Here is a 24015-nt window from a genome sequence, read left to right on the forward strand (position 1 = left end):
AAGCTCAGGTGGAGGGATTTCAACATGCCCAATCCCTTGGTTCCCAGAGGAGATAAGCTGCTGCAGCAGCTTACTCCTCTCATAGCAGCCATCTACAGCTAAATTCACATGTCCAGCAATCATCTGTTGGAACAAAGCCAGCAGCAATCCTTGACAAAGTTGTGTAGACAACATTTGAAAAGGATCCATGTTTTGCTTACTGTTCAGTTTCAAATAGATGGTTACTTAAAAGTTCACATGTGCAGTAGTATAAGTTAAAGGTTTAATTTTCCACCTCCAATGATGATTACTGGACATGTGAACTTGGCCTAAATTGTATGGCTTTTCATGGTGCCCCTTTGCCATGTATTCATTGTCCAATAATTTTCTAGAACAAGGTTCAGGGAATCCTAGGAGTTGTAGTTTCACAAAAGCTGGAGTACCACAGGTTGTTGACCCCAGTTCAAGAAGTAGAGAGCACGGACAGACACAGACCAGGAGTATGTACTGAATGCTGTATGTTGAGGCAAACGGATATGATCCATCCTCATGTTACAAATGTAGAACTGACGACACACGATACAACACTGAGCGCGGCTGAGATGAGGTGTCAGCAATGTGAAGAGGATTAAAATTCCTGCGTTGTACAAAACACTGAGCTGAACGCGCTCCATACACACGATCCACGGATAATGATACATGATGCATAGAAGTGTGTGTAAGGCCTGTGCTAGGTTTTCATGCCGCGTAAGGCCTCTTTCACACTTCAGTTATTTGGCGTCAGTCTAAAACCGCCATTTTCCTCAAATAACGGATCCGTCAATTTTTTTTGACGGATCCGTTATTTTCCCATAGACTTGCATTAGTGACGGATTGTGACGGATGGTGGTCCGTTCCATCCGCCATGCGACGGATCCGTCGAAATTTGGCGGACGTTTTCTGAAAATAGACGGACATTGAAACGTTTTTTGTCAACGCCGAAATGGTGGATCGCGACGGATCCGTCGTGTCCGCCGTTCCATAGAATGGGCGCCTATGGGCGACGGATCCGCCGCAACCGTTTTTTCGGTGGATCCGTCGCCCCAATCCGTTTTTCAATTGCGCATGCTCCAAAAAGAAGATACTTTTCCCAGACAACCCCCAAGTAACGGATCCGTCAAAAAAACGGATCCGTTAGAACCGTTTTTACAACAATTGTGACGGATTCGTCAATCTGTCACTATGTCGGTAGTGACTGACGCCAAATAACTGAAGTGTGAAAGAGGCCTAAGGCCCTAAGTCCAACAGGGAATACGCCACATGGGAACAAGTCTTAAATGTAAGTCCTCAAAAAATGAGATCCGCAGCATAGATTGACACCCCGTAGATCTAAAATATGCGCTGCAGGTAAATCGTACAGATTCAAGGCAGATTTTTTTGAAGCTGATGCAGTAAGGCTAAATTCCGAAGATGCAAAAATAAAACGTATTTTCTGCAGTGAATGTGCTTTGGAACGATCACACAGAGTTTCATTTTTACAAGCAATTTGGCTCGATTCTACCAATCATGTTTAGGTTTCCTTTTATTACCGTAATAATGGAAAATATTAAAAAACACACACACCATGTGCACTACAGATGCATTTTTCAAGTAGAATATTTGAAGGGGTTTGATGTAGATTTTGGAGTACAATCTGATTCAAAATCCTTATAAAAAAAAAAATCTTTATAAAAAAAAAAAACCCTGTGTGTGCACATACTCCTGGCGTATCTCTTCGTGTATCCTAAATGCAGAATATTTTCTGGGTGTCTGTGTTTTCTTACAATGTGACTATGGGGTTAGTAATGGGGGCGTCTTATTGACGCCCTTCCATTACTAACCTCTGGGCTTGATGTCACCTGACAATACAAAGGTGACATCATCGCCACAACTATCACCTCACCCCACTTGCCACCGCTACAGGGCAAGTGGGAAGAGCGAGGCTAAGTGCCAGAATTGGCGCATCTTAAGGTACCTTCACACTGAGCAACTTTAGAACGATAACGATAGAGATCCGTGACACTGCAGCGTCCTGGATAGCGATATCGTTGTGTTTGACACGCAGCAGCGATCAGGATCCTGCTGTGACATCGCTGGTCGGAGCTGAAAGTCTGGAACTTTATTTCGTCGCTGGACCACCTGCTGACATCGCTGAATCGGCGTGTGTGACGCCGATCCAGCGATGTGTTCACTTGTAACCAGGATAAACATCGGGTTACTAAGCGCAGGGCCGCGCTTAGTAACCCGATATTTACCCTGGTTACCATTGTAAATGTAAAAAAAACCAAAACACTACATACTTACATTCCGATGTCTGTCGGCTTCCCTGCACTGTGTCAGCGCCGGCCGGCCGTAAAGCAGAGCGCAGCGGTGACGTCACCGCTCTGCTTTACACAGTGTAGGGAAGCTGACGCCGGGGGATGCGACAGATACCGGAATGTAAGTATGTAGTGTTTTTTTTTTTTTTACATTTACAATGGTAACCAGGGTAAACATAGGGGTTACAAAGCGCGGCCCTGCGCTTAGTAACCCAATGTTTACCCTGGTTACCCGGAGACTTCGGCATCGTTGGTCGCTGGAGAGCTGTCTGTGTGACAGCTCTCCAGCGACCACACAACGACTAAACAGCGATGCTGCAGCGATCGGCATCGTTGCCTATATCGCTGCAGCGTCGGTTAATGTGACTGTACCTTTAGAGATGCACCTTTTCTGGGATGGCTGAGAGCTGATCTTTTTAGCCTGGGGGGGAGGGGAGGTAGTATCAATGGCCCCTTCCTAATCTATTAATATCAGCCTGCAGCTGTCAGCATAGCCTTTGCTGGTTTTTAATTTATAGGGGGACCCTACGTCATTTTTATTGAGGGTCCCCCATTTCAATAGCCAGTAAAGGCTAATTATACAGCTGTGAACTGATATTAATAGCCTGGGAAGCTCCATGGGTATTACCCCCTTCCCAGGCTATAAACATCTGCCCCCAGCCATCGGCTTTCCCTCTGCTGGTTAAGAAAATCGAGCTGGAGCCCACGCCATTTTTTTCCGTAAAATAAACCTTTTATTAATTAAATACATGTCCAGTAATTTGTACACACTGTACTATTTGTATTTGTCACTGACCTCTAGATATCTACCTATTCTATTTGTATGTACTGTATGTAATCCATCTCTTCTATCCTGTCGGCTCCTGCAATGATTTTACAGAGCACGGCAGATGAATTACCAGCGTTTCTTCTATCTATCTATCTATCTATCTATCTATCTATCTATCTATCTATCTATCTAATATATATATGTATGTGTGTTTTGACTCTCATGCACACTGTGCTTAGGTACGGAATTTCTGCAGGTAAAAACGCACATGCGTTTTTAGTGCGTTTCCAAGATAAAGATGCATCGCAAATGAATCTAAGCATGTCAATAAAGTTTTGTCAAAGCCAAATTCCAGGAGGTTTCAAAATAAGGGTTGATCGAATAGCTTCCGATAAGTACTTATCCAAATAGCTATAGCGCTTCCCGAATAGCTGCATTGGTAACCTGGATACCTGGAGCGCTCCCGATAATCAGCTGTTTGGCGCTGCAGCTGCATGTGTCGTGGCTGTGTGACAGTCACAACACATGCATGGAGAGCCTGTCTGTTGGGACTGTCACACAGCCGCGGCGCTGAACAGCTAATTATTGGGAGCGCTCCAGGTATCCAGGTTACCGATGCAGCGGTAGCGCTATAGCTATTTGGATAAGCACTTATCAAAAGATATTCGATCAACCCTAATCAAAATCAAAGCAGCTTTATTTAAAAGGAACCTGTCACCAGGTTTGGTTGATACGAGTTACGGCCACCGCCTTCCAGGGCTTATATACTGCATTCTATAATGCTGTATATAAGCCCCCGATCCGACCTATAAGATAAGAAAAATAACTTTTATTATACCCACCTGGGGGGCTGTCCGGTCCGAGGGGTGTCACTCTCCTTGGTCCAGCACCTCCCATGTTCTTGCGATGCCGCCTTCCTGCTTGCTTCATGTGGATGACGTGTCCCTGCGTTATCCACACAGGCTCCCTGGAATCGCCCTCCTGCGCAGGAGTACTTACCTGCCCTGATGAGGGCAGAGCAAAGTCCTGTAGTGCACGGGCACTGGGCCTCTCTGACTGTTCCCGGCGCCTGCGCACTACAGGACTTTGTTCTGCCCTCTGCAGTACTTTGCTCTGCCCTCAACAGGGCAGGTAAGTACTCCTGCGCAGGAGTGCGATTCCGGGGAGCCTGTGTGGATGCTGCAGGGACGCATCATCCACATGAAGCAAGCAGGAGGACGGGGATTGTAAGAAGATGGGAGGCACTGGACCAAGAAGAGCGACACTCATTAGACCGGACAGCCCCGCAGGTGAGTATAATAAAAGTTATTTTTCTTCTCTTACAGGTCGGATCGGAGGCTTATATACAGCATTATAGAATGCTGTATATAAGCCCTGAAAGGGGTTGGCCGTAAATCGTATTGGCCAAACTGGGTGACAGGTTCACTTTAAAGCATAACACACCAACAACAGATAAAAATGCATACTAAGAAAACGTACACAAAAACCCAATAAAAAACCCAAGTAATCTAATTCAAATAAAAGGTGCAGAAATTGTGCAACGTCAAAAACTCATTGTGGGAACGTAGTTTTAAGGCCTGTCAATGTATGCTGCGGAAGTCAATGTGTATTTCACTCTCTGCAATGCATAGAAAAAAAAAACGTGTTCAATATATTCTATTGGTGAAATGTCTGTTTCGGAGACTAGCATCTCTGCAAGAGAAATTGACATGCTGTGATATGGAAAGATGCGCCACATGTCAGTCTCCACTGGTTTTTGTGGACGCATAGTGGCATGGGATTTCTTGAAATCCCATCCACTATGCTATAACATGTTGCCGCTGCGGGTTTGATGCTGCAGAAATACGCAGTGACAAACCAGTAGCAGTTCCTGATCGTGGGCACATACCCTAAGACTTCTTTTACACATACTGTTGTTTTGCGGCCCCAATAAATTTCTATGGGGCCGCAAAAACGGGTTGCAATAATTTCACGGTGCGCTGTATGGCACGATCTTTTTCACGGCTTACGAACATGGCCCCCAATGAAAATCAATGGGACCCGCAAAACAACGGAAGCTTGTTTTTGCTGTGCACTGTGACTTCTGGTTTTGGGAACGCCTTTTTTTTCCCAATACTTTTGCTATAGTATTGGGAACCCGAAAAACGGCGATCCATGGTCCGTAGTTTTTTGTGGTCCATTGCGGCAGACCGTGAAAATTGGGCCGCAAAAAACCCGGTAAGTGTAAAAGAAGCCTAAAGGGGCTGTCCGGTCCAGACCGTAAAGTCTGCAGTCACACTGTGTGACTACAGACTTATGAGTTCCCCCAGAGCACGCACTGCGCTGCGGGGATTTGCCGGTTTCAGGACCCATAAATGCCAGTGACGCAGCCGACCAGTGGGCGCAGCCTCGCTCCATGCAAGTGCTTAGAGCACGAGGCTGCACCTACTGGCCAGGGGTACGAAACGTATGAAAAATCTGTCCGCGTCTCCCTGCCGAGAGCCGCACGAGTGTTCTCCGTATGGTCATCCGTGTGTAATGCGTTTGCAATGCGATTATGTGATTTTCCCCACTGAATTTAATGGCTCAATGGGCTGAAATGAGGAAAATGTGTGCGTATTTGTGGCAAGCTAGACAGATGGTCCGTGTGGTGTCTGAGTTTTTCTCGCACCCACAGGCTTGCATTGGCAAGACTAGGCCGATATACACAGCATGCTGCGATTTTACACACACGTAGAATACGCCTGAGAAAAAATACGGTGATGTGAGCTGCCCCATAGATTAAGGTCGGATTCACACGTTAGTGGCTCCGGTACGTGTGGTGACAGTTTCTTCACGTACCGGAGACACTGACACACGTAGACACATTAAAATAAATGTGTCTCTGCACATGTCAGTGTGTTTTCATGGACCGTGTGTCCGTTTGCAAAACACGGAGACATGTCAGTGTTCGTGGGAGCGCACGGATCACACGGACCCATTAAAGTCAATGGGTCCGTGTAAACACGTACCGCACATGGATGCTGTCCGTTTGCCATCCGTGTGCTGTCCATGTGCGTTTTTCCCGTCATAGGGTTAAAATTGGAAAAATTGTTGCACTACACAGCACACGGACCCTAAAAACGTACTCACGGACATCACACGGATGGCCTACGTGAGCACATGGACACGGATAACTCCGGTACCGGAATTATCTGGACGTGTGAGACTGACCTAACACTGGGCCGAGTGTGTGTGATGTTTTCTCGCATAGCACTCGTCCATATTCTACGCTAGTGTGACCCCGGCCTTACTCATAAATACCCTCCGTTCCGGGGTCTGAAATCGGCAAATCCCTGCAGCACACAGTGCATGCTCTGCTAGGATTCATATTCTGCATATTGATTTGGACTGGACAACTCCTCTGAGCTGCATTCACATGTCGCAGTCTTTACAAATTGCAGTGTAAACGCCGTGGTTCTACTGCAAATCAACAATACAAAAATCACACTGTGGCCAATATGTGTCAATGCAAGATATGTCCGGGAAGCACGATTTCTTATGCTGGTACTATAAGGGTATGTTCACACAGTATATATATATGTATATGTATATATATATATATATATATATATATATATATATATATATATATATTTATGTAAATTCTTCACCCTGAAAAATGCACTTGACAAACACTTTAAGGCTATGTGCACACATTGCGGATTCTCTGCGGATCCGCAGCGTTTTTTGCAGTGCAGAAACGCTGCAGATCTGCAATTGATTTACAGTACAATGTAAATCAATGAGAAAAAAAAAAGCTGTGCACACTTTTCAGAAAATCCGATGCGGAAACGCTGCGGATTAAAAGAAGTAGCATGTCACTACTTTTTTTTTTTGCGGATCTGCAGCATTTTTGCACCCATTCCATTATAGAAATCCGCAGGGGTAAAAAAATGCAGTAAATCCGCAAAAAATCTGCAGCAAAAACGCACGAAAAACGCTGAAGATCCGCACAAAAAAAACGCAGCGTGTGCACATAGCCTTACAACAGCAAACAGTTGGGGGGTTTCTGTTTGTTTGTACACGGTGTGTGCATATTGGCTTGTTTGCTGGGATTTCTGCTTCCATTGATTCAGTAGTAAAAGTGTATTTTCTCACATGGACAGTAGATTGTGTTCATATGGATTTTGAGGTTGCTGCTCTTCCAAAATCAATGTCGAAAACTGTAAACCAGCTACCACTTAAAAATCCACAAGTGGGAAAATCCGTTACTATGTGCACTACAGGCGATTTCTTATTCAGAGGTTATTCATAGAAGGTCAGCGTTTTGCAGTTTCACTGTGATCGGATTGGTCGGCCATATTGCAGTTCTCGGTCCATACCTGACATTTGTGCGGTTTATTCCTGCTTATCACCTGTAGGTGTGCGCTGGGTGCCCGCAGTAAGGAGTGTCAGCCCCTCCCCACCCTACAGTCAGCTGATTTGTATGGTTCCCTATAATACTGAGCTATGTGAAACCTGCTCACACCCTCCTGCTACAGAAACTCACCTCCTCCCCTCCCCCTCAGAAGAAAAGTCAGCAGCAGGTGGAACAGTTTCAATGCTGAGCTGCTCTTCCCTGGTAACACTCTGCTCTGCTATGGTCATACTGGACTGGAGAGAAAAGACCCTGCTACCCCAAAAATAACCCCCTGGCCATGGAATGACGGCAGCACAGGTGAGCGACTACACATCCCTCTGTCCTTCCTCCTGGCAGTGACAGGCCTAACTAACTCCTACTTTACTAAAGTGTTAGATTGCAATTTCAAACCTTCCAGAAAGTGACAAAACCAACAAGTGGTTATGACCATTGGGGAGCGAGGCCATCGGCCGCCACATGACCATTCTATTCCATGTGATATTATCTGGCCTTTGCCCTTGTGCCCACAGCATTCTCCTTCTCTCATTGCACTGTGATCTTTCATTACTCTTGGAAGGGCTGGGGTCATAATGGCCGATGTCTAATCTGGACCGCTTCCCAAATCAGACTGGAAACCATATCCCTCCCCCCGGATGAATACAGCTTTGATATTCTCCACTATGGGATTTCTCTCCTGACACCAATCAGGAGACTATTTGATATGCCAGCAGAATATTCTAGAACAGTGGTCTACTACAGCTCTAATCCTGCCCTGAGCGTTGTAGCTGTGAGACCACCGATCATAATCATCCTCTAGTAGGGGAATGGCTACATGCAGGTAATTCACGGCAGGAGCTAGAGAGTTAAAAGCAAATCAGGCTAAATTTACCTATGAGGATTTACAGACGTGTAACCGCAATGGATCTTTAAAGGGGAATGTGCCTCCTGTTTGTGGGCCGCGGGGTGCTGGGGTATGGGTGTAGATGTCAGACCCCTACGTTGTGACGTAATTGCTGCTTTATGACCCGCTCTTGCTTGCTATTGGGATATGTGCACACAACATCTTTTTCAGGAACAATCTGCCTTAAAATGTGCTGCAAAAAATGAACCCTGAAACCTCCTACCTGCCGTCATCACTGGGTAACTAAGAGGCAACAATGCCGGCAGGTAGGAGGCAGCCATGGACCACTTCTTCACTCATCTCTAATGGCTGATTATCTGGAATCCTCACGGCCCTGTGTCCAGCTTATCGTTGGGGCCACATCTACATGGCGAAGAACCCCTTGAAGCACAGGTGGGGTTCATACAGGGACGATAGTGGTGCAATTTATCTGCAAGGAGTTTGTATGTTCTCCCCGTGTTTGCGTGGGTTTCCTCCGGGTTCTCCGGTTTCCTCCCACATTCCAAAGACATACTGATAGGGAATTGTGAGCCCCATCGGGGACAGTGATGATAATGTGTGTAAAACTGTAAAGCGCTGCGGAATATGTTAGCGCTACATAGAAATGATTATTAATTTATACCCTCACACACCAGGAGCACATGCACCGCCACCCCACACTGCAATGTCTTATTGACGGGGAAAGGGAAGAACGGAGCCGTCCGGTGCATTATTTATCTACTTTCAGATCTAATTACTGGTAAACCTTCATTTGTTTGGGTGTAATTGTCACAAGCGACGGATGGGGTCATTGTCTTAAGGTGAAATATCTTCGCGTCAGCAAATGCCGGAGCTGGATTTTTATCCCACGTTTATGGCTGGGAGTCTCTAAAGACATTTCGGCCTCTACCAGATCAAATTGGCTGATAACAGGGAGAAATGCGGTGTATTCACCTGTACTATCCTGTCAATAATTTGCCCCCATTGAACAATCGCATGTGAATTAACAATGGCAGGTGCATTTCTAATTCTTTACTTATGGTGTCATGGCTTTGAGTCTTTCCTGACTGGATCCATTACATAACCCTGAGCCATCGCATTATGCCGTAATGGTTGCTAATGATGCTGCGGATTTACTAGTTAGGAATCCCTGTCGTACACCGCTGACAGCTCAGCTGCCAATCCTCAAGTGTATGTAAGGTATCCACCATGGCTGCTGATGTCACACCCATGGTGTCATGATTCAAGCACTGAAAGATGGCCCTGGTTGGTGGTTGGCACTGTGTGGTGGTATTTGGGGACTCATTGGTAATGTTATCACTGCAGAAGGTATGTAATATTATATTCCGGTCACATTATTAGGTTGCCATAGGCTATTCCATATGTCCTGCAGTGCCAATGAGAAACTTCTGCCTGCTCTTATGTAGATGTCACCCCAGCAATTACATAGATAAAGGCTGAAGTCTGCTTGGTTGCTGTGGGTCAATGTGGTAATTTTAAGGGACTGGTCCTGCACAAGTCGCCCTCAGGAACTATTAGGATTAATGAGGAATCATTGGCCATCGTAAAACCAACAGGATTCTTCACATGTCAGCTGCCTTCTTGCCCAACCTGATCCCATTGTTCTGCTGCCCCACATCCTGCTCGGCTTGTTATCCCTGATGTCATTGTGGCTTTGCCCCTCATCCTGGCTGGCCTGTTCCTCCTGATCTCACTGTCCCGCTGCCCCCCCATCCTGCATGACTTGTTCCTCCTGATCTCACTGTCCCGCTGCCCCCCATCCTGCATGACATGTTCCTCCTGATCTCACTGTCCCGTTCCCCCCCATCCTGCATGACCTGTTCCCCCTGATCTCATTGTTCCGCTGCCCCCCCCCCCATGCTGCATGGCCTGATCTCACTGTCCCGCTGCCCCCCATCCTGCATGGCATGTTCCTCCTGATCTCACTGTCCCGCTGCCCCCCATCCTGCATGGCATGTTCCTCCTGATCTCACTGTCCCGCTGCCCCCCCCATCCTGCATGGCATGTTCCTCCTGATCTCACTGTCCCGCTGCCCCCCATCCTGCATGGCATGTTCCTCCTGATCTCACTGTCCCGCAGCCCCCCCATCCTGCATGGCATGTTCTTCCTGATCTCACTGTCCCGCTGCCCCCCCATCCTGGCTGGCCTGTTCTTCCTGATCTCACTGTTCCCGCTGTCCCCCCCCCCCCCCCATCCTGCTTGGCCTGTTCCTCCTGATCTCCCCGTCCCGCTGCCCCCTCATCCTGCATGGCCTGTTCCTCCTGATCTCACTGTCCCGTTGACCACCCCCTCATCCTCCATGGCCTGTTCCTCCTGATCTCATTGTCCTGCTGCGCCCCCCCCCCCCCCATATCTTGCATGGCCATCCTCTGATCTCACTGTCCCGCTGCCCCCTCATCCTGCATGGCCTGTTCCTCCTGATCTCATTGTCCCGCTGACCGCCCTCCCATCCTGCACGGCCTGTTCCTCATCTTTGTGAAGCTGCTTCCCATCCTGCTGGATTACAATAGGGTAATTTACATATAATTCTCTTCTTCTAGGAATCCCACAATTGGGGAGGGTCAGACGGCATATACAGAGGTCACAAGGTAAACACATAATGAGCCCCCACATGTGACATAACTTAGAAGATACCAAATATGTTGGTATCCACTGAGACTCATGTCTTTGTGCGAAGGTCCAACTGTGTTGGGTTAAACAAGCCCTGGATGATTTCTTTTTTAATAGAGATCTGGAACTTGCTGATTTTACACGCTTGTAGATTTTGATAACTCAGACACCATTTATCTCCAGGGGAAACTGAGGATTCTACTGGAAAGGATCCCATTCTTTGTATAACACTTGTTAATTTTGATAACCGGTTTTACAGGGATGGGAGGCTGATGGACAGTGGATACATAGTACACATGAAATTAAATATTTGGATACAGTGGCTCAGCAGGTGATCTCACACATATTGATATTAGATACAGCTCAGCAGACAGTATCACATATGGTAGGCTTATAGATGATTAGGATCAAAGTAAAACAGAATGGTGAATGGAATACTGGGCACCCTGGGCTCCCGGCTGTGGTCCGCCAGCAGTGTGTATATCGCATTGTGTCCAGGCTTATAGGCATCACTTGAGCCGAAAGTGCAGGGAGCGTATAAAATACAGATCAGGGTGGGAAGACATCCCCTCTACGTCATAACACAACGGAGAGACAAAATATGGGCATCCATCTGTCCATCTCCTGATCAGTAATGTTCCACAATGGCATCAGATATTCCTATAGGGATCTGGTAAAGCACTCGCCACCGGGCTGTAGAAATAAAGAACCCATGTTCCAATAATAACCTAATGACCTGATTTCCTTTCCTTGCACACGCCTCAGTGACTCAAGGAGATACGAAATATTCTAATGTTATCTTAGGTTTGGAAGTTTCGCAGGAGTGGCCGAACATTATGGAAATGCATGACTTTTCACATCCCGTCCATCTATGAAGGGTATGAGACAGGTGCACTGTATAAGGTGATTTGGGTGTACCACTAAAGGGTTAAACCACTCTCTGGGTGTCCTTCTAGATGAGATCACATCTGTGCCAGGTCCTGTGATGTGTTCTGCTGCAGAGATTAGCGCCTATTGCTGGGCTGTTTTTCTCTCTGAATATGACAGATTGCATTGTAAATCCATGTGGTTCACCGGTATCTCACAGATTATGGATCCAGAACTGCGCCAAAGGTTGTGTTCATGATGGAAACTTTAAAACGGATGCGACTGGAGCCGCAAAGTGTGGCTGATTGTGTGGGGAGCCCCATGCTGGTTTCTGAGGTGTTACTGTGCGGTGACTGGTGATATATTTAGTGCTAACAGGTAGCTGACAGAGGTGGAAAACTACTAGTCTTTACCTGGCGGGACGTTTGCAGCTCGCCCCATCTGCGTTACATCAAAAACGTCTCAACCTATAGCTTCCAACTACATAAAAGAACCAAATGCATAACGAGCTTTACTGCCAAACTAGTTATTACAGTTTTCTGATATTCAGAGTCAGTATAATCTGAGGCCCGGTGAAATCCTGGACATTGGAGCACAATGTGCATTGTTTGTATATTTTATCCAAATCACTGAAGTAACTTAGTGATCAATTATCTAAGAGCGTTGTTGGCTGTTTTTTTTTTTTTTCTGGACACTATACACGCTGTGCATAGGTTTTCTTTTGTGCTGCATATGTTCTCTGGAATGCTCCCAAATTGTATGACTATTGTTAAAAAGGGTTTCCATCTTCATATCTGTACAATTATTGACTTTGAACACGCAAACTGGTAGATATACAGTAGGTACGGAAACTATTCAGACGCCTTTACATTTTTCACTCGTTTTATTGCAGCCATTTGGTAAATTCAAAAATGTTAATTTTTTTCATATTAATGTACACTCTGCACCCCATCTTGACTGAAAAAAAAAAAAAAACCGAAATGAAGTACCGTAATTTCTAGGCATGCCAGGGGTTGAGTTTAGTAGTTCTAACTTTTACATAGTTCATTGGTCCATTAAAAATAGCACTTTTTTGCCATTAGTTAGAAATCTGTAGGACACTAGGTACGTTGGGATCTTGACCGCATAGTCGCCTTTGTTTAAAAAAAAACAAACAAACTGGGTTTGAAACAACATCACTTGGGTAGATTTCGAGCTTTCAGTAAGAAAGTTTAACTTCTGCTGTGACTACAAAATTCACACCGATGAACATTTTAATAATCCTTGTATTTTACACCTACACAGGTATTGATTTCCTTGAAGAAAAATTGTCTCCTTAACTGAAAACAGAGGACCACCAGATCCAAGATGGATAAAGGAGACATCATCCAGAATCCTTATGCCAATGTGAACATCCCTCGAGCGCAGCTGAAAAGCAGCTTCATCCGGAACACGCTTGGAGAGGATCTCGATGGCGTAGTTATCACCAACCCCTCAGTGGTGCCAACGTACCCCTCCCACATTAGACAGGATAGCTACAGCAACAACAATCCTTATCCTAACTCGGACAGCAATAAAATCCGCACACAGGAGTCGTGGAGAAGACCTTACAATCCGTATGGCAGTAATAAGCCTCATAACGGAGGCCACACCGAAGCCATGTACAACATCGACCTGGAAAAGCACTACAAAGAAGTGAACGTCGAGGAGAAACCGTGCTGCTGTTATCCTTGTTGTAAGTGCTGTCCGTACTGTAGGAAATCCTGCTGCGTCATCTCCTAATATTTGGCCACCCTCTTCCCGAGCCACAAAACAAAAGAAAAGATTGAATGGACTCCAAGGGAAAATATTTCTCTGGTGTATTGGGTCAATGAAGACAGACCTTCGACTGTACCAAAATCTAAGGAGATCTTCTTCTCCCGGTTCTCTGGAACCTTCTGTGAACCAATGTTTTGTGCAATGACAAGGATCTGGCCCACTGATGCAGGGTAGTTTCAGTTGCCAAATTAAGTTGATGGATCATTCTTCTGTATTTTTTTTTTTTATTGTAATGATATAGTATTTGTAATGCCAACATCTGTCCAACTTTCGAAGAAATATTGACTTTGGATATCCATTTCTATTTTTTTTCTAATTAATATATGTAAAAAAAATTTAAGTTGTTTTGTACCAATGTAAAGGAGATGTTCACTTTTATCCAATGCTTCCCATATGGGCAAAAATACCTTTTAGATCCATCCAAGCCCAGAGTGAAGCCTTATTATCTAGCACTCATTTGATATCACTAACGATTGAATTGAGACTAGACAATAAGAAAAAAAGTCAAAGTGAACATCCCCGTTATGGTTTCTGCTCACAGTATTTCATTCATGCAGCACTCCGGTAGCAGATCAGATGTGAATATCTGGTTTTAAATCTGCAAATTGAAGGAACAATATTTTAGGAGATTGACGACCGATGTCGAAGAGATGGAAGTCGCACGTTCTCTAGAGTGAAAGATAGGTTTTAATTTTTTTTTTCCTTAGATAGTGAAAATATGTTTATATTTGTACTTTTCTGGTGTAGTGTAAGGGAGTAAAGCACAATGAATTTTGTCAGGATTCATCACTATGAGCTGATACTTGGCATTAGATGAAAGGTTTAAAGCCACCTCACCTTAAGACCGTCTCAAGAGACATATAATGGTGTAGCATTGGTGACTGACCATCTCCTCCTGGACTAACGAAGCAACGGTCATCCCTCATCACATTTGGCCAGGTGAAATAACATTATTAATGGATAATCTTCAGTAATTGATGCTCCTGATTAGTAGAATGGAATCTTTGGGCACTGGACAGGGTTCCTCGGTGCTTCTCAGGGCTACGAAGTGTTAATATATGGCCTTTATAATGAAGCCAGCTCTTGTGTGCAATGCCATTACCTTTTTATATATGTGACTTTAACTTTAATTAAATATGATACAGTAAAATGTTTGGTTTCCTAGCAAATGTCTCCAATTTTTTTTCTAATTACAAAAGACTTCACATCAATAGGAGCTGAGCTGCAGTGCCCAAGAGTGGCCACTACAGTGTATGGCACTGTGCTGTCTGTAACCCGGTGGGCGCAAGCAACTGACTGATGAGGGATCTCCGAATAAGTCATCACTATCAGATCAGGCCACGACAAACTGATACAAAGAATGTTTTCCAAAGATCATGGTACTTTTAGGTCTTCTGACCCTTTGATTTTAAAATCAATGCCCAATCCTTAATTTCCCCAGTCACCTGATCATTTTGTTCTCCAGGCAGTTGAGTCTTGCCCCACAGAGGCAACATGAACGCGGACTGGAGACAAGGGTTTGTGTATGGGGGATCGGGGAGAGTCGTCAGCCTGGAGGCTCACGTATGGACATTTTTACATGGAAAACTTTACTGTCAGCTCCAGACAATCCCATCTCTGGGTTGGTGTTGACTTTTTTTTCCTTTGTTTGCTCAGCGACATGATCTGCAGTCAAACAAACCTATCTTCACCCAGTCTCGATTATTCCCAGGGCAGATGGCATCAGTGTGTGTTATATAGATATATATTCAATTCACACACACTATGATGTGGCTTTTGCTCTGCAGACAGAGCCCTCTATGCTTGTCAGAGAGGATTTTACAGTATACAAATATATACAAATGTACAGTCCCTGCCGGGTGACATCATGGTGTATATAGAGGAAGCCTGTCCTAAACCTAAACCTCCAGACTGTGTATACATTTACAGGGCTGTAAGGTCTATTCCTGTATGTATGATAAATGCTCCTTCTGTAATGTCACTGTCCTGTGGATAGGAGACGACTTACACACGCAAAGACGTGAATATCGCTCACTACTTGCACCTTGTACAAGTCATTATCCTGTACCAAGACTGCCAGTGTCTTCATCCTGTTCTCCGTGTCATTGTCCTGTAACTCGACTGCAAGTGTTCATCCTGTACCCTCAGTGTCATTATCCAGTGCCAAGACTGCCAGTGTCTTCATCCTGTACCCCCAGTGTCAGCGTCATTATCCTGTGCCAAGACTGCCAGTGTCGTCATCCTGTACCCCCAGTGTCAGCGTCATTATCCTGTGCCAAGACTGCCAGTGTCGTCATCCTGTACCCCCAGTGTCAGTATCCTGTACCAAGACTGCCAGTGTCTTCATCCTGTACCCCCAGTACACGCAAGAAATCTGCATGCGTTTTTAGTGCATTTTTTTTTGGACATTTCCCAATGCATTTTGTAGTGGGAAATCCACACAAAAAAAACCCGCATAATTAATGAACATGCTGCGTTTTTTACCGCGATGCGTTTTTTTCGCGGAAAAAAAACGCATCATGTGCACAAACCATGCAGAATTCATTCTAAATGATGGGATGCTTATTGTATGCGTTTTTGTTTTTTTTGCGGTTTTATAGCGTTTTTATCAGGAAAAACCGCGAAAAAACAGCAATGTGTGCACACAGCCTCAGTGTCTTCATCCTGTAACCCCAGTGTCATTGTCCTGTAACTTGACTGTAAGTGTCTTCATCCTGTACCCCCAGTGTCAGCATCTTTATCCTGTACCCCGACTGTGAGCGTCTTCATCCTGTAACCCCAGTGTCGGTGCCTTTATCCTGTACCCCGACTGAGTGTCTTCATCCTGTATCCCCAGGGTCAGAGTCATTATCCTGTGCCCCGACTGCCAGTGTTTTCATCCTGTAATCCCAGTGTCAGCGTCATTATCCTGTACCCCCGACAGTCAGTGTCTTCTTCATCCTGTTCTCAAAATGTCCTATTCCTTTACCTCAAGCCTCGGCATCATTATCTGGTTCCCTGAGTGTCAGTATCGCACCTACCCCCCCCCCCCCCCCCACACACACACACACACACACACACACACACACACACACACACACACACACACACACACAATCAGATACCCCATTAGTGCAGCCTCACAAAGGTCCAAGAGGTGAAGGGGCCACTTCCATCTCCAAAGAATACAGCAGCCTCTATCACAGACACACTGATGTGTGTATTATGATGAACTATTGGACTGCAAACAGCCGAAATCGGTTCTTGTACAGGGTCTCTGTTCTGTCTTATGTCTGTAGCTGCCTGTACCCCAAGTCCGAGCCCTGTACACGAACAGTTTCTCCTTGACATTACTTTCAGCTGAACATCTATCCGCTTAGCTTGATTAAACAGATAATATCCACCAACTCCACAAATTACATCTCTAATCTTGGAGAACATAAAGTCTGTTTCATACTTTGCTTATCTCTTCATGTAATCCACTAGTCCTTACAGGTTTTAGATCATTGGTGGATTCCTCCAACCATTAATAGTAAATAGTTTCTGGAATGACACTGCAGTTATTGGGGGTAGCAGCTGGTTGTTATCATTTTCACAACTTTACAGCCAGGTATAAATCAAGACTGAATTTTGTACCTTAGAGAAAGTTCAGATAACTGATAAGAAAAATCACCTTAATCACTGAGATTTAGTGAAGTCCGGGGCAGAGGTTGTGTCTTATGATTATAATGATCACTGCTGCTGATAACATCCCGCTTCTCTGCAGCCTCCACTAGGGGGAGTTCTCTGCATACATAGTTATGCAGCATCCATTAGTCACAGAAGACATTGCAGCAGCTCCCCCTGGTGGTGGCTGTTAGAATCCTTTGTGGGATTTCAGGAGATCATCTCTATCACAGATTATTTTTTTTTGTGATATGAACTCGCTGTAAAACTTGCCTTGATGAGAATAATCAGCTGATTAACTCTGTGACTGGCACAGTCTTCCTGCTGGGTGAACAGTAACCACCTAAACACTCATCACTATAATTGGGGTTAATTATTACCCATAAGTGCCCAATCTCTGAGTTATCTACCTACACTCTAATCTAGAAATTCTCCTGGTCGCAATAAAAGATCCCATTAAAAGAACAAGCATCGGTGACAGGAAGCGAAGGTCATTACCACACGACACTTCATTAACAAAGTCCTGAGCAAAGTATCGCCGAGCAGTCACTCCCGAAAACTGCAACACAGCGAAGCATGATGTCTAGAGGCAATGAGGAATGGCCATTCTAGCAGGTCTTGCACCCTCACAGCTAGCAGGTAAGCAGTAGTGATGAGCGAACGTGCTCGGATAACCTGTTATCTGAGTATGTTGGGCATGCTCGAATAATATGTTCGAGTCCCCGTGGCTGCATGTTTTGCGGCTGTTAGACAGGAGCAACACATGCAGGAATTGCCTAACAGCCACAAAACATGCAGCCACGGGGACTCGAACATATTATTCGAGCATGCCCAACATACTCGGATAACAAGTTATCCGAGCATGTTCGCTCATCACTAGTAAGTAGCAGAATTTTGACTGCAGCTCTGGCTGTGACTGCAGTAGATATACAATACAGAAAAAGTGAGATATTTACAAAATTGGTAAATGAAAGAAGTTTTCTGCTTTCGATAAACCCCTCTTCCCGGCTGCAGTTTTTTTTTTTTTTTTTAAACAAAGCTGTTCTTTAGTCGCCCTCCCTGGGTTCAATGAGGAGTCTCCACCGCTGCTCATGATGACTGTTATTGTCTGCAGCAATGATGTCATGTCGACACCGCTGCAGCCAAAAACTGAGCTCTGCCCAAGTGAAGCTCTAAGCTTACTGATTGGCTGCAGCACTGTCTACGTGACATCAGTGCTGCAAACAATAACAGACACCACCAGTAGCAGAGGTGAAGACTCATGCTGGACCCGGGGAGGGTGTGAGTAAGAAATATTTTTGGTTTGTTTTATTTTATAACAAACTGCAGATGAAGACAGTGTTTTCCAATGTGGAAACCTCTTTAAAGCTCAATTCCTCTCATATAGTAACATTTTATAGGCATTTGTGACTCTTCCTCTTCACAGTATGTCACCTGACAAAGCAGTATTTTGTGCTCCAGTGCTGTCCTTCCTACTGTAACAAGACAAAGCTGCAACCTGTAGTGACCCAATTACAAACAAGTTATGCCATGCTTCCATTCTTCTCTCTGCATTGTCCAGCCTTGTGCATGCTACTCCTATATTTGCACCATCCTACAGTGAGATGAAACATCCACATAACAGCTGTGACACACTCTGCTGCTTTCCTAGGTAGACACAGGAACGTTCTGGTAGATCACCTGCTGGTTTATTGTGGATAGCATAAACCTTGGCAGGGTTCACCAAAATAAACAGAGTCTAGCTGGTGGCATAACGGTAAAATAAACAAAACACAGTCCATAAGGGTATGTTCCCACGGTCAGTAAACGCTTCGGGTTGGACACTGCGTACAGCCGCAGCGTCCAAATGTTACAGCATAGTGGATGGCATTTCAAGAAATCCCATGCCCACTATGCGTGCACGGATGCCTTGGGCTTCCCTGCGGAGACGGACATGCAGCGCGTCTTTCCAGACAACCGCATGTCAATTTATGTAGAGGAGATGCTCAGTCTCCACTACGTAAATATCCCATAGACTTTCATTAGATGCGGTAAAACCACATTATCTTTCTAGTCACATGCGCATTAAGAGTGGGAACACAGCTTACTACTCATGTGTACTAATTTAAATAATGGTGTGTGAACCTTGTTTTAGCCGGAAGTTCACATACACTGCAGTTCTCGCGATCAGCAGCTAAAGTTCACATACACTGCAGTTCTCGTGATCAGCAGCTGATGGCGAGAACAGCCGTGCATGTGACACACGCTGCCAGCTTTTGTACGCGCGGTAATTCCGCATATGTTCAATGAACACATGAAGAATCGCTGCATCCTATACATAGAACAGTGCTATTGATCTTGTGGAGACTGTTCATCTCTGTAAGATAAATAGAGATGCTGCAGTCTATAAAGACGCGCCGCATGTGCGTATACACAGATCTGTCACCTGCATCTGTGCACGCATAGTGGAGACGGGATTTCATAAAATCCCATCCACTATGCTGTAACAGCTGGATGCTGCGGATTCGAGGCTGCACGCAGCGTCCAATCCGCAGCAAATACGCCAGGTGGAAACATACCCTGAGTTTCCTTTCTCTGCTGAATTCACCTGCAGTTAACCTGCACAGTCCTTAGCTTCTCCGTGAGCTATGTGGGAGTTCGTGCGCTCCCAAGATATGACACCCACTGACTCTCATGGCCACCCACTGACTCTCATGGCCAGGTATTCAACACCCCATGTGATAATCACATGACCTTGACATAACACAGGTCCTGTCAGGACTCTGCAGGTGGAGATACGGTGGACCCCCTCTCACCCACTCTATGGAGGTCCACTGAAGCCAGCCCATAACATAACCCTCGAAAACAATTAGCATGCTAGAGGAAAACTACTCTGGTTTTACATCACTGACGCTAATATGCGCAGTGATACATATCTCACAAAGTTGTGACCCTGTCACACAGCCCACATTCACCCTAGTAGCTAGTTATCAAACGTTCCACCTTAGGCCGGTATCAATCTTGCGTGTGCAATGCGAGAAACTCGCGCATCACTACCCAGCACTGCCGCCGGCACTCAGGACCGGAGCGTTCAGCTGCATGTATTTCTATGCAGCCGCACGTTCTGGTCCCAAGATCCTGTGGCAGTGGCGGGTAGTGATGCGCGAGTTTCTCGCAATGCACAAGAAAAGTGTGACTCCGGCCTTAAAGTATATGTGGAGTAGGATCTATTGCAGAACAAGCAGGTATTGTGGCAGGAGGGACAGCTCAGACTATAGAGTCATTCACTGCAGGTATTTACTGTACAATCACAGGTCCAAGGAGAGAATGACAGATAGGGATTGTCTGGCGGTCACAATACAGAACCTGCATGTTATGTGTAAGCCCTGTCTGTGCAGGAGGGACCTGACAATGACAGACTTTGTTTGGCTACTGTGAGATGAATGCCGGCTTTGTGCAGAGAAGCAAGTTTATCCTATCACTGCATTCATGATCAATAGGACGCCAAACGTAGAGGTGAAGCAGATGGAACATAGAATCCATTCTTGCAGAATAGACTATTTTTGTCATGCCGAAGAACAGAGGAGGCAGAAATCAAATGTCAGGACTGGAAATCACATACTGTAAATAACACAGGCTACTTAGGATGCACAACTAAGGAGCTTAACCCCTTAGTGACAGAGCCAATTTGGTACTTAATGACCAGGCCAATTTTTGCAATTCTGACCACTGTCACTTTATGAGGTTATAACTCTGGAACGCTTCAATGGATCCCGCTGATTCTGAGATTGTTTTTTCGTGACATATTGTACTTCATGTTAGTGGTAACATTTCTTCGATACTACTTGCGAATATTTATGAAAAAAACGGAAATATGGCGAAAATTTTTAAAATTTTGCAATTTTCAAACTTTGTATTTTTATGCCCTTAAATCAGAGAGATATGTCACGAAAAATAGTTAATAAATAACATTTCCCACATGTCTACTTTACATCAGCACAATTTTGGAAACAAAATTTTTTTTTGTTAGGGAGTTATAAGGGTTAAAAGTTGACCAGCAATTTCTCATTTTTACAACACCATTTTTTTTTAGGGACCACATCACATTTGAAGTCATTTTGAGGGGTCTATATGATAGAAAATAATGAAGTGTGACACCATTCTAAAAACTACACCCCTCAAGGTTCTCAAAACTACATTCAAGAAGTTTATTAACCCTTTACGTGCTTCACAGGAACTGAAACAATGTGGAAGGAAAAAATGAACATTTAACTTTTTTTTTGCAAACATCTTAATTCAGAACCATTTTTTTTATTTTCACAAGTGTAAAAACAGAAATGTAACCATAAATTTTGTTATGCAATTTCTCCTGAATACGCCAATACCCCATATGTGGGGGTAAACCACTTTTTGGGCGCACCGCAGAACTTAGAAGTGAAGGAGCGCCGTTTTACTTTTTCAATGTAGAATTGGCTGGAATTGAGATTGGACGCCATGTCGCGTTTGGAGAGCCTCTGATGTGCCTAAACAGTGGAAACCCCCCACAAGTGACCCCATTTTGGAAACTAGACCCCTTAAGGAACATATCTAGATGTGTGGTGAGCACTTTGAACCCCCATGTGCTTCACAGAAGTTTATAATGTAGAGCCGTGAAAAAAAAAAAATCGCATTTTTTCTACAAAAATGATCTTTTTGCCCACAAATTTTTATTTTCACAAGGGTAACAGGAGAAATTAGACCACTAAAGTTGTTGTGCAATTTCTCCTGAGTACGTCGATACCCAATATGTGGGGGTAAACCACTGTTTGGGCGCACCGCAGAGCTTGGAAGAGAAAGAGTGCCGTTTTACTTTTTCAATGTAGAATTGGCTGGAATTGAGATCGGACGCCATGTCACGTTTGGAGAGCCCCTGATGTGCCTAAACAGTAGAAATCCCCCACAAGTGACTCCATTTTGGAAACTAGACCCCCCATGGAACTTATCTAGATGTGTGGTGAGAACCTTGAATGCCCAAGTGCTTCACAGAAGTTTATAATGCAGAGCCGTGAAAATAAAAAATATTTTTTTTTTCCACAAAAAAGATTTTTTAGCCCCCAAGTTTTTATTTTCACAAGGGTAACAAGAGAAATTGGACCCCAAAAGTTGTCCAATTTGTCCTGAGTGTGCTGGTACCCCATATGTGGGGGTAAATCACTGTTTGGGCGCACGGCAGAGCTCGGAAGGGAAGGAGCGCCTTTTTGGAATGCAGACTTTGATAGAATGGTCTGCGAGTATTACGTTGCGATTGCAGAGCCCCTGATGTACCTAAACTGTAGTAACCCCCCACAAGTGACCCAATTTTGGAAACTAGACCCCCCAAGGAACTTATCTAGATGTGTGGTGAGAACTTTGAATGCCCAAGTGCTTCACAGAAGTTTAGAATGCAGAGTCGTGAAAATAAAAAATATTTTTTTTTTCACAAAAAAGATATTGTAGCCCCCAAGTTTTTATTTTCACAAGGGTAACAAGAGAAATTGGACCCCAGAAGTTGTTGTCCAATTTATCCCGAGTACGCTGATGCCCCATATGTGGGGGTAACCCACTGTTTGGGCGCACGGCAGAGCTCAGAAGGGAGGGAGCACCATTTGACTTTTTGAGCGCAAAATTGGCTGTCGTGTTTGGAGACCCCCTGATGTACCTAAACAGTGGAAACCCCCCAATTCTAGCTCCAACTCTAACCCCAACACACCCCTAACCCTAATCCCAACCTGATCCATAATCCTAATCACTAACCCTAACCATAATCACAACCCTTACCCCAAAACAACCCTAATGTCAACCCTAACCATAACCCTAATCAAAACCCTAAATCCAACACACCCCTAATCCTAATCTCAACCCTAACCTCAAACCTAACCCTAATCCCAATACACCCCTAATCACAACCCTAACCTTAACCCTAATCCCAAGCGTAACCCTAATGCCAACCCTAACCCTAATACCAACCCTAATCCAAACCCTAACCCTAATCCCAGCTCTAACCCTAACTTTAGCCCCAACCCTAACCCTAAGGCTACTTTCTCTAGTCACCTTCCACGACGGCATATGGAGGTTGTCTCTTTGCCCTAATGGGGAACAGGAAACACAGAGAGGTTTAAAAGGACCTCCCACCTCCCACCTGCCAGTGTCTTTCCTGTTCCCCATGGGACAGGGAGAGGTCTCCAGGTGCTGTTGTGGCCGGCGACTGCGGTACCTTTGTGCAGGCTCTGCCTGTTGTAGCCGGGCAGCTGGTGGTCGCGTTCCGCCTCCTCCCCTGCTGCTCCCGTCGTCCTGCTATGCAGGTGCCTCAGGGACCCCCTCCCGGCCTTCCCGCGCCCCCACGAGGGCAAAGCAGGCCTGGGATCCCTCGCCGGGCTCCTCCATGAGCTGCTCGGCGTTCTCCCCCTCCATTGCCGGCTCGGCGTTCTGGATGTGACGTCGGCGGTCTCGCGCGTCACTTCCGGTCCCTCGTTCTTCTGGAAGCCGCTTCTTCCGGGTTCGCCGGCCGGCGTGTCGGACTGATGGCGTCCCCTCACATGGATCCCGGAGGGGGAGGGGGAACTGCTGATTGCTGGAGGCAGGTGCGGACAGCGTTCTTAAACCCTGCTGAACCACCACTGAGGTAAGACTAATTTTCCCAGTATGGATGGTTCCTTGTGCCCTGCATCTGCGGAGCCCAGCGCTACCCCTGCTACAGTAAGTGTTTTGCAGGGATAGGATCCGGGAGGTAGTACCTATAGGGGGTTTAATGTCC

General features: G+C 45.4%; 2 protein-coding genes across 3 annotated transcripts in view; one reads left to right on the top strand and one right to left on the bottom strand.

Moving 5' to 3' along the window:
* The window catches only part of RNF208 (ring finger protein 208), a 435087-nt gene that overhangs the window by 77701 nt on the left and 333371 nt on the right, over positions 1–24015 (bottom strand). The gene's annotated exons all lie outside the window — the stretch shown is intronic.
* On the top strand, positions 7597–14788 carry CYSRT1 (cysteine rich tail 1). Of its 2 annotated transcripts, XM_069747777.1 has the most exons (3): positions 7597–7762; positions 10886–10933; positions 13107–14788. In XM_069747777.1, exon 3 carries the CDS (start codon positions 13170–13172, stop codon positions 13581–13583), a length of 414 nt encoding a protein of 137 aa, XP_069603878.1. In that variant the 5' UTR covers positions 7597–7762; positions 10886–10933; positions 13107–13169; the 3' UTR covers positions 13584–14788. The 2 variants fall into 2 exon arrangements, with proteins under 2 accessions (XP_069603878.1, XP_069603877.1); XM_069747776.1 differs by lacking the exon at positions 10886–10933 and having other exon boundaries at positions 7600–7762.

Source organism: Ranitomeya imitator, chromosome 2, assembly GCF_032444005.1.
Source record: "Ranitomeya imitator isolate aRanImi1 chromosome 2, aRanImi1.pri, whole genome shotgun sequence".
Classification (NCBI taxonomy): Eukaryota; Metazoa; Chordata; class Amphibia; order Anura; family Dendrobatidae; genus Ranitomeya; species Ranitomeya imitator.

Coding starts and splice junctions, on each gene's coding strand:
- CYSRT1 (XM_069747777.1), top strand. CDS start 13,170: ATGGATAAAGGAGACATCATCCAGAATCCTTATGCCAATGTGAACATC.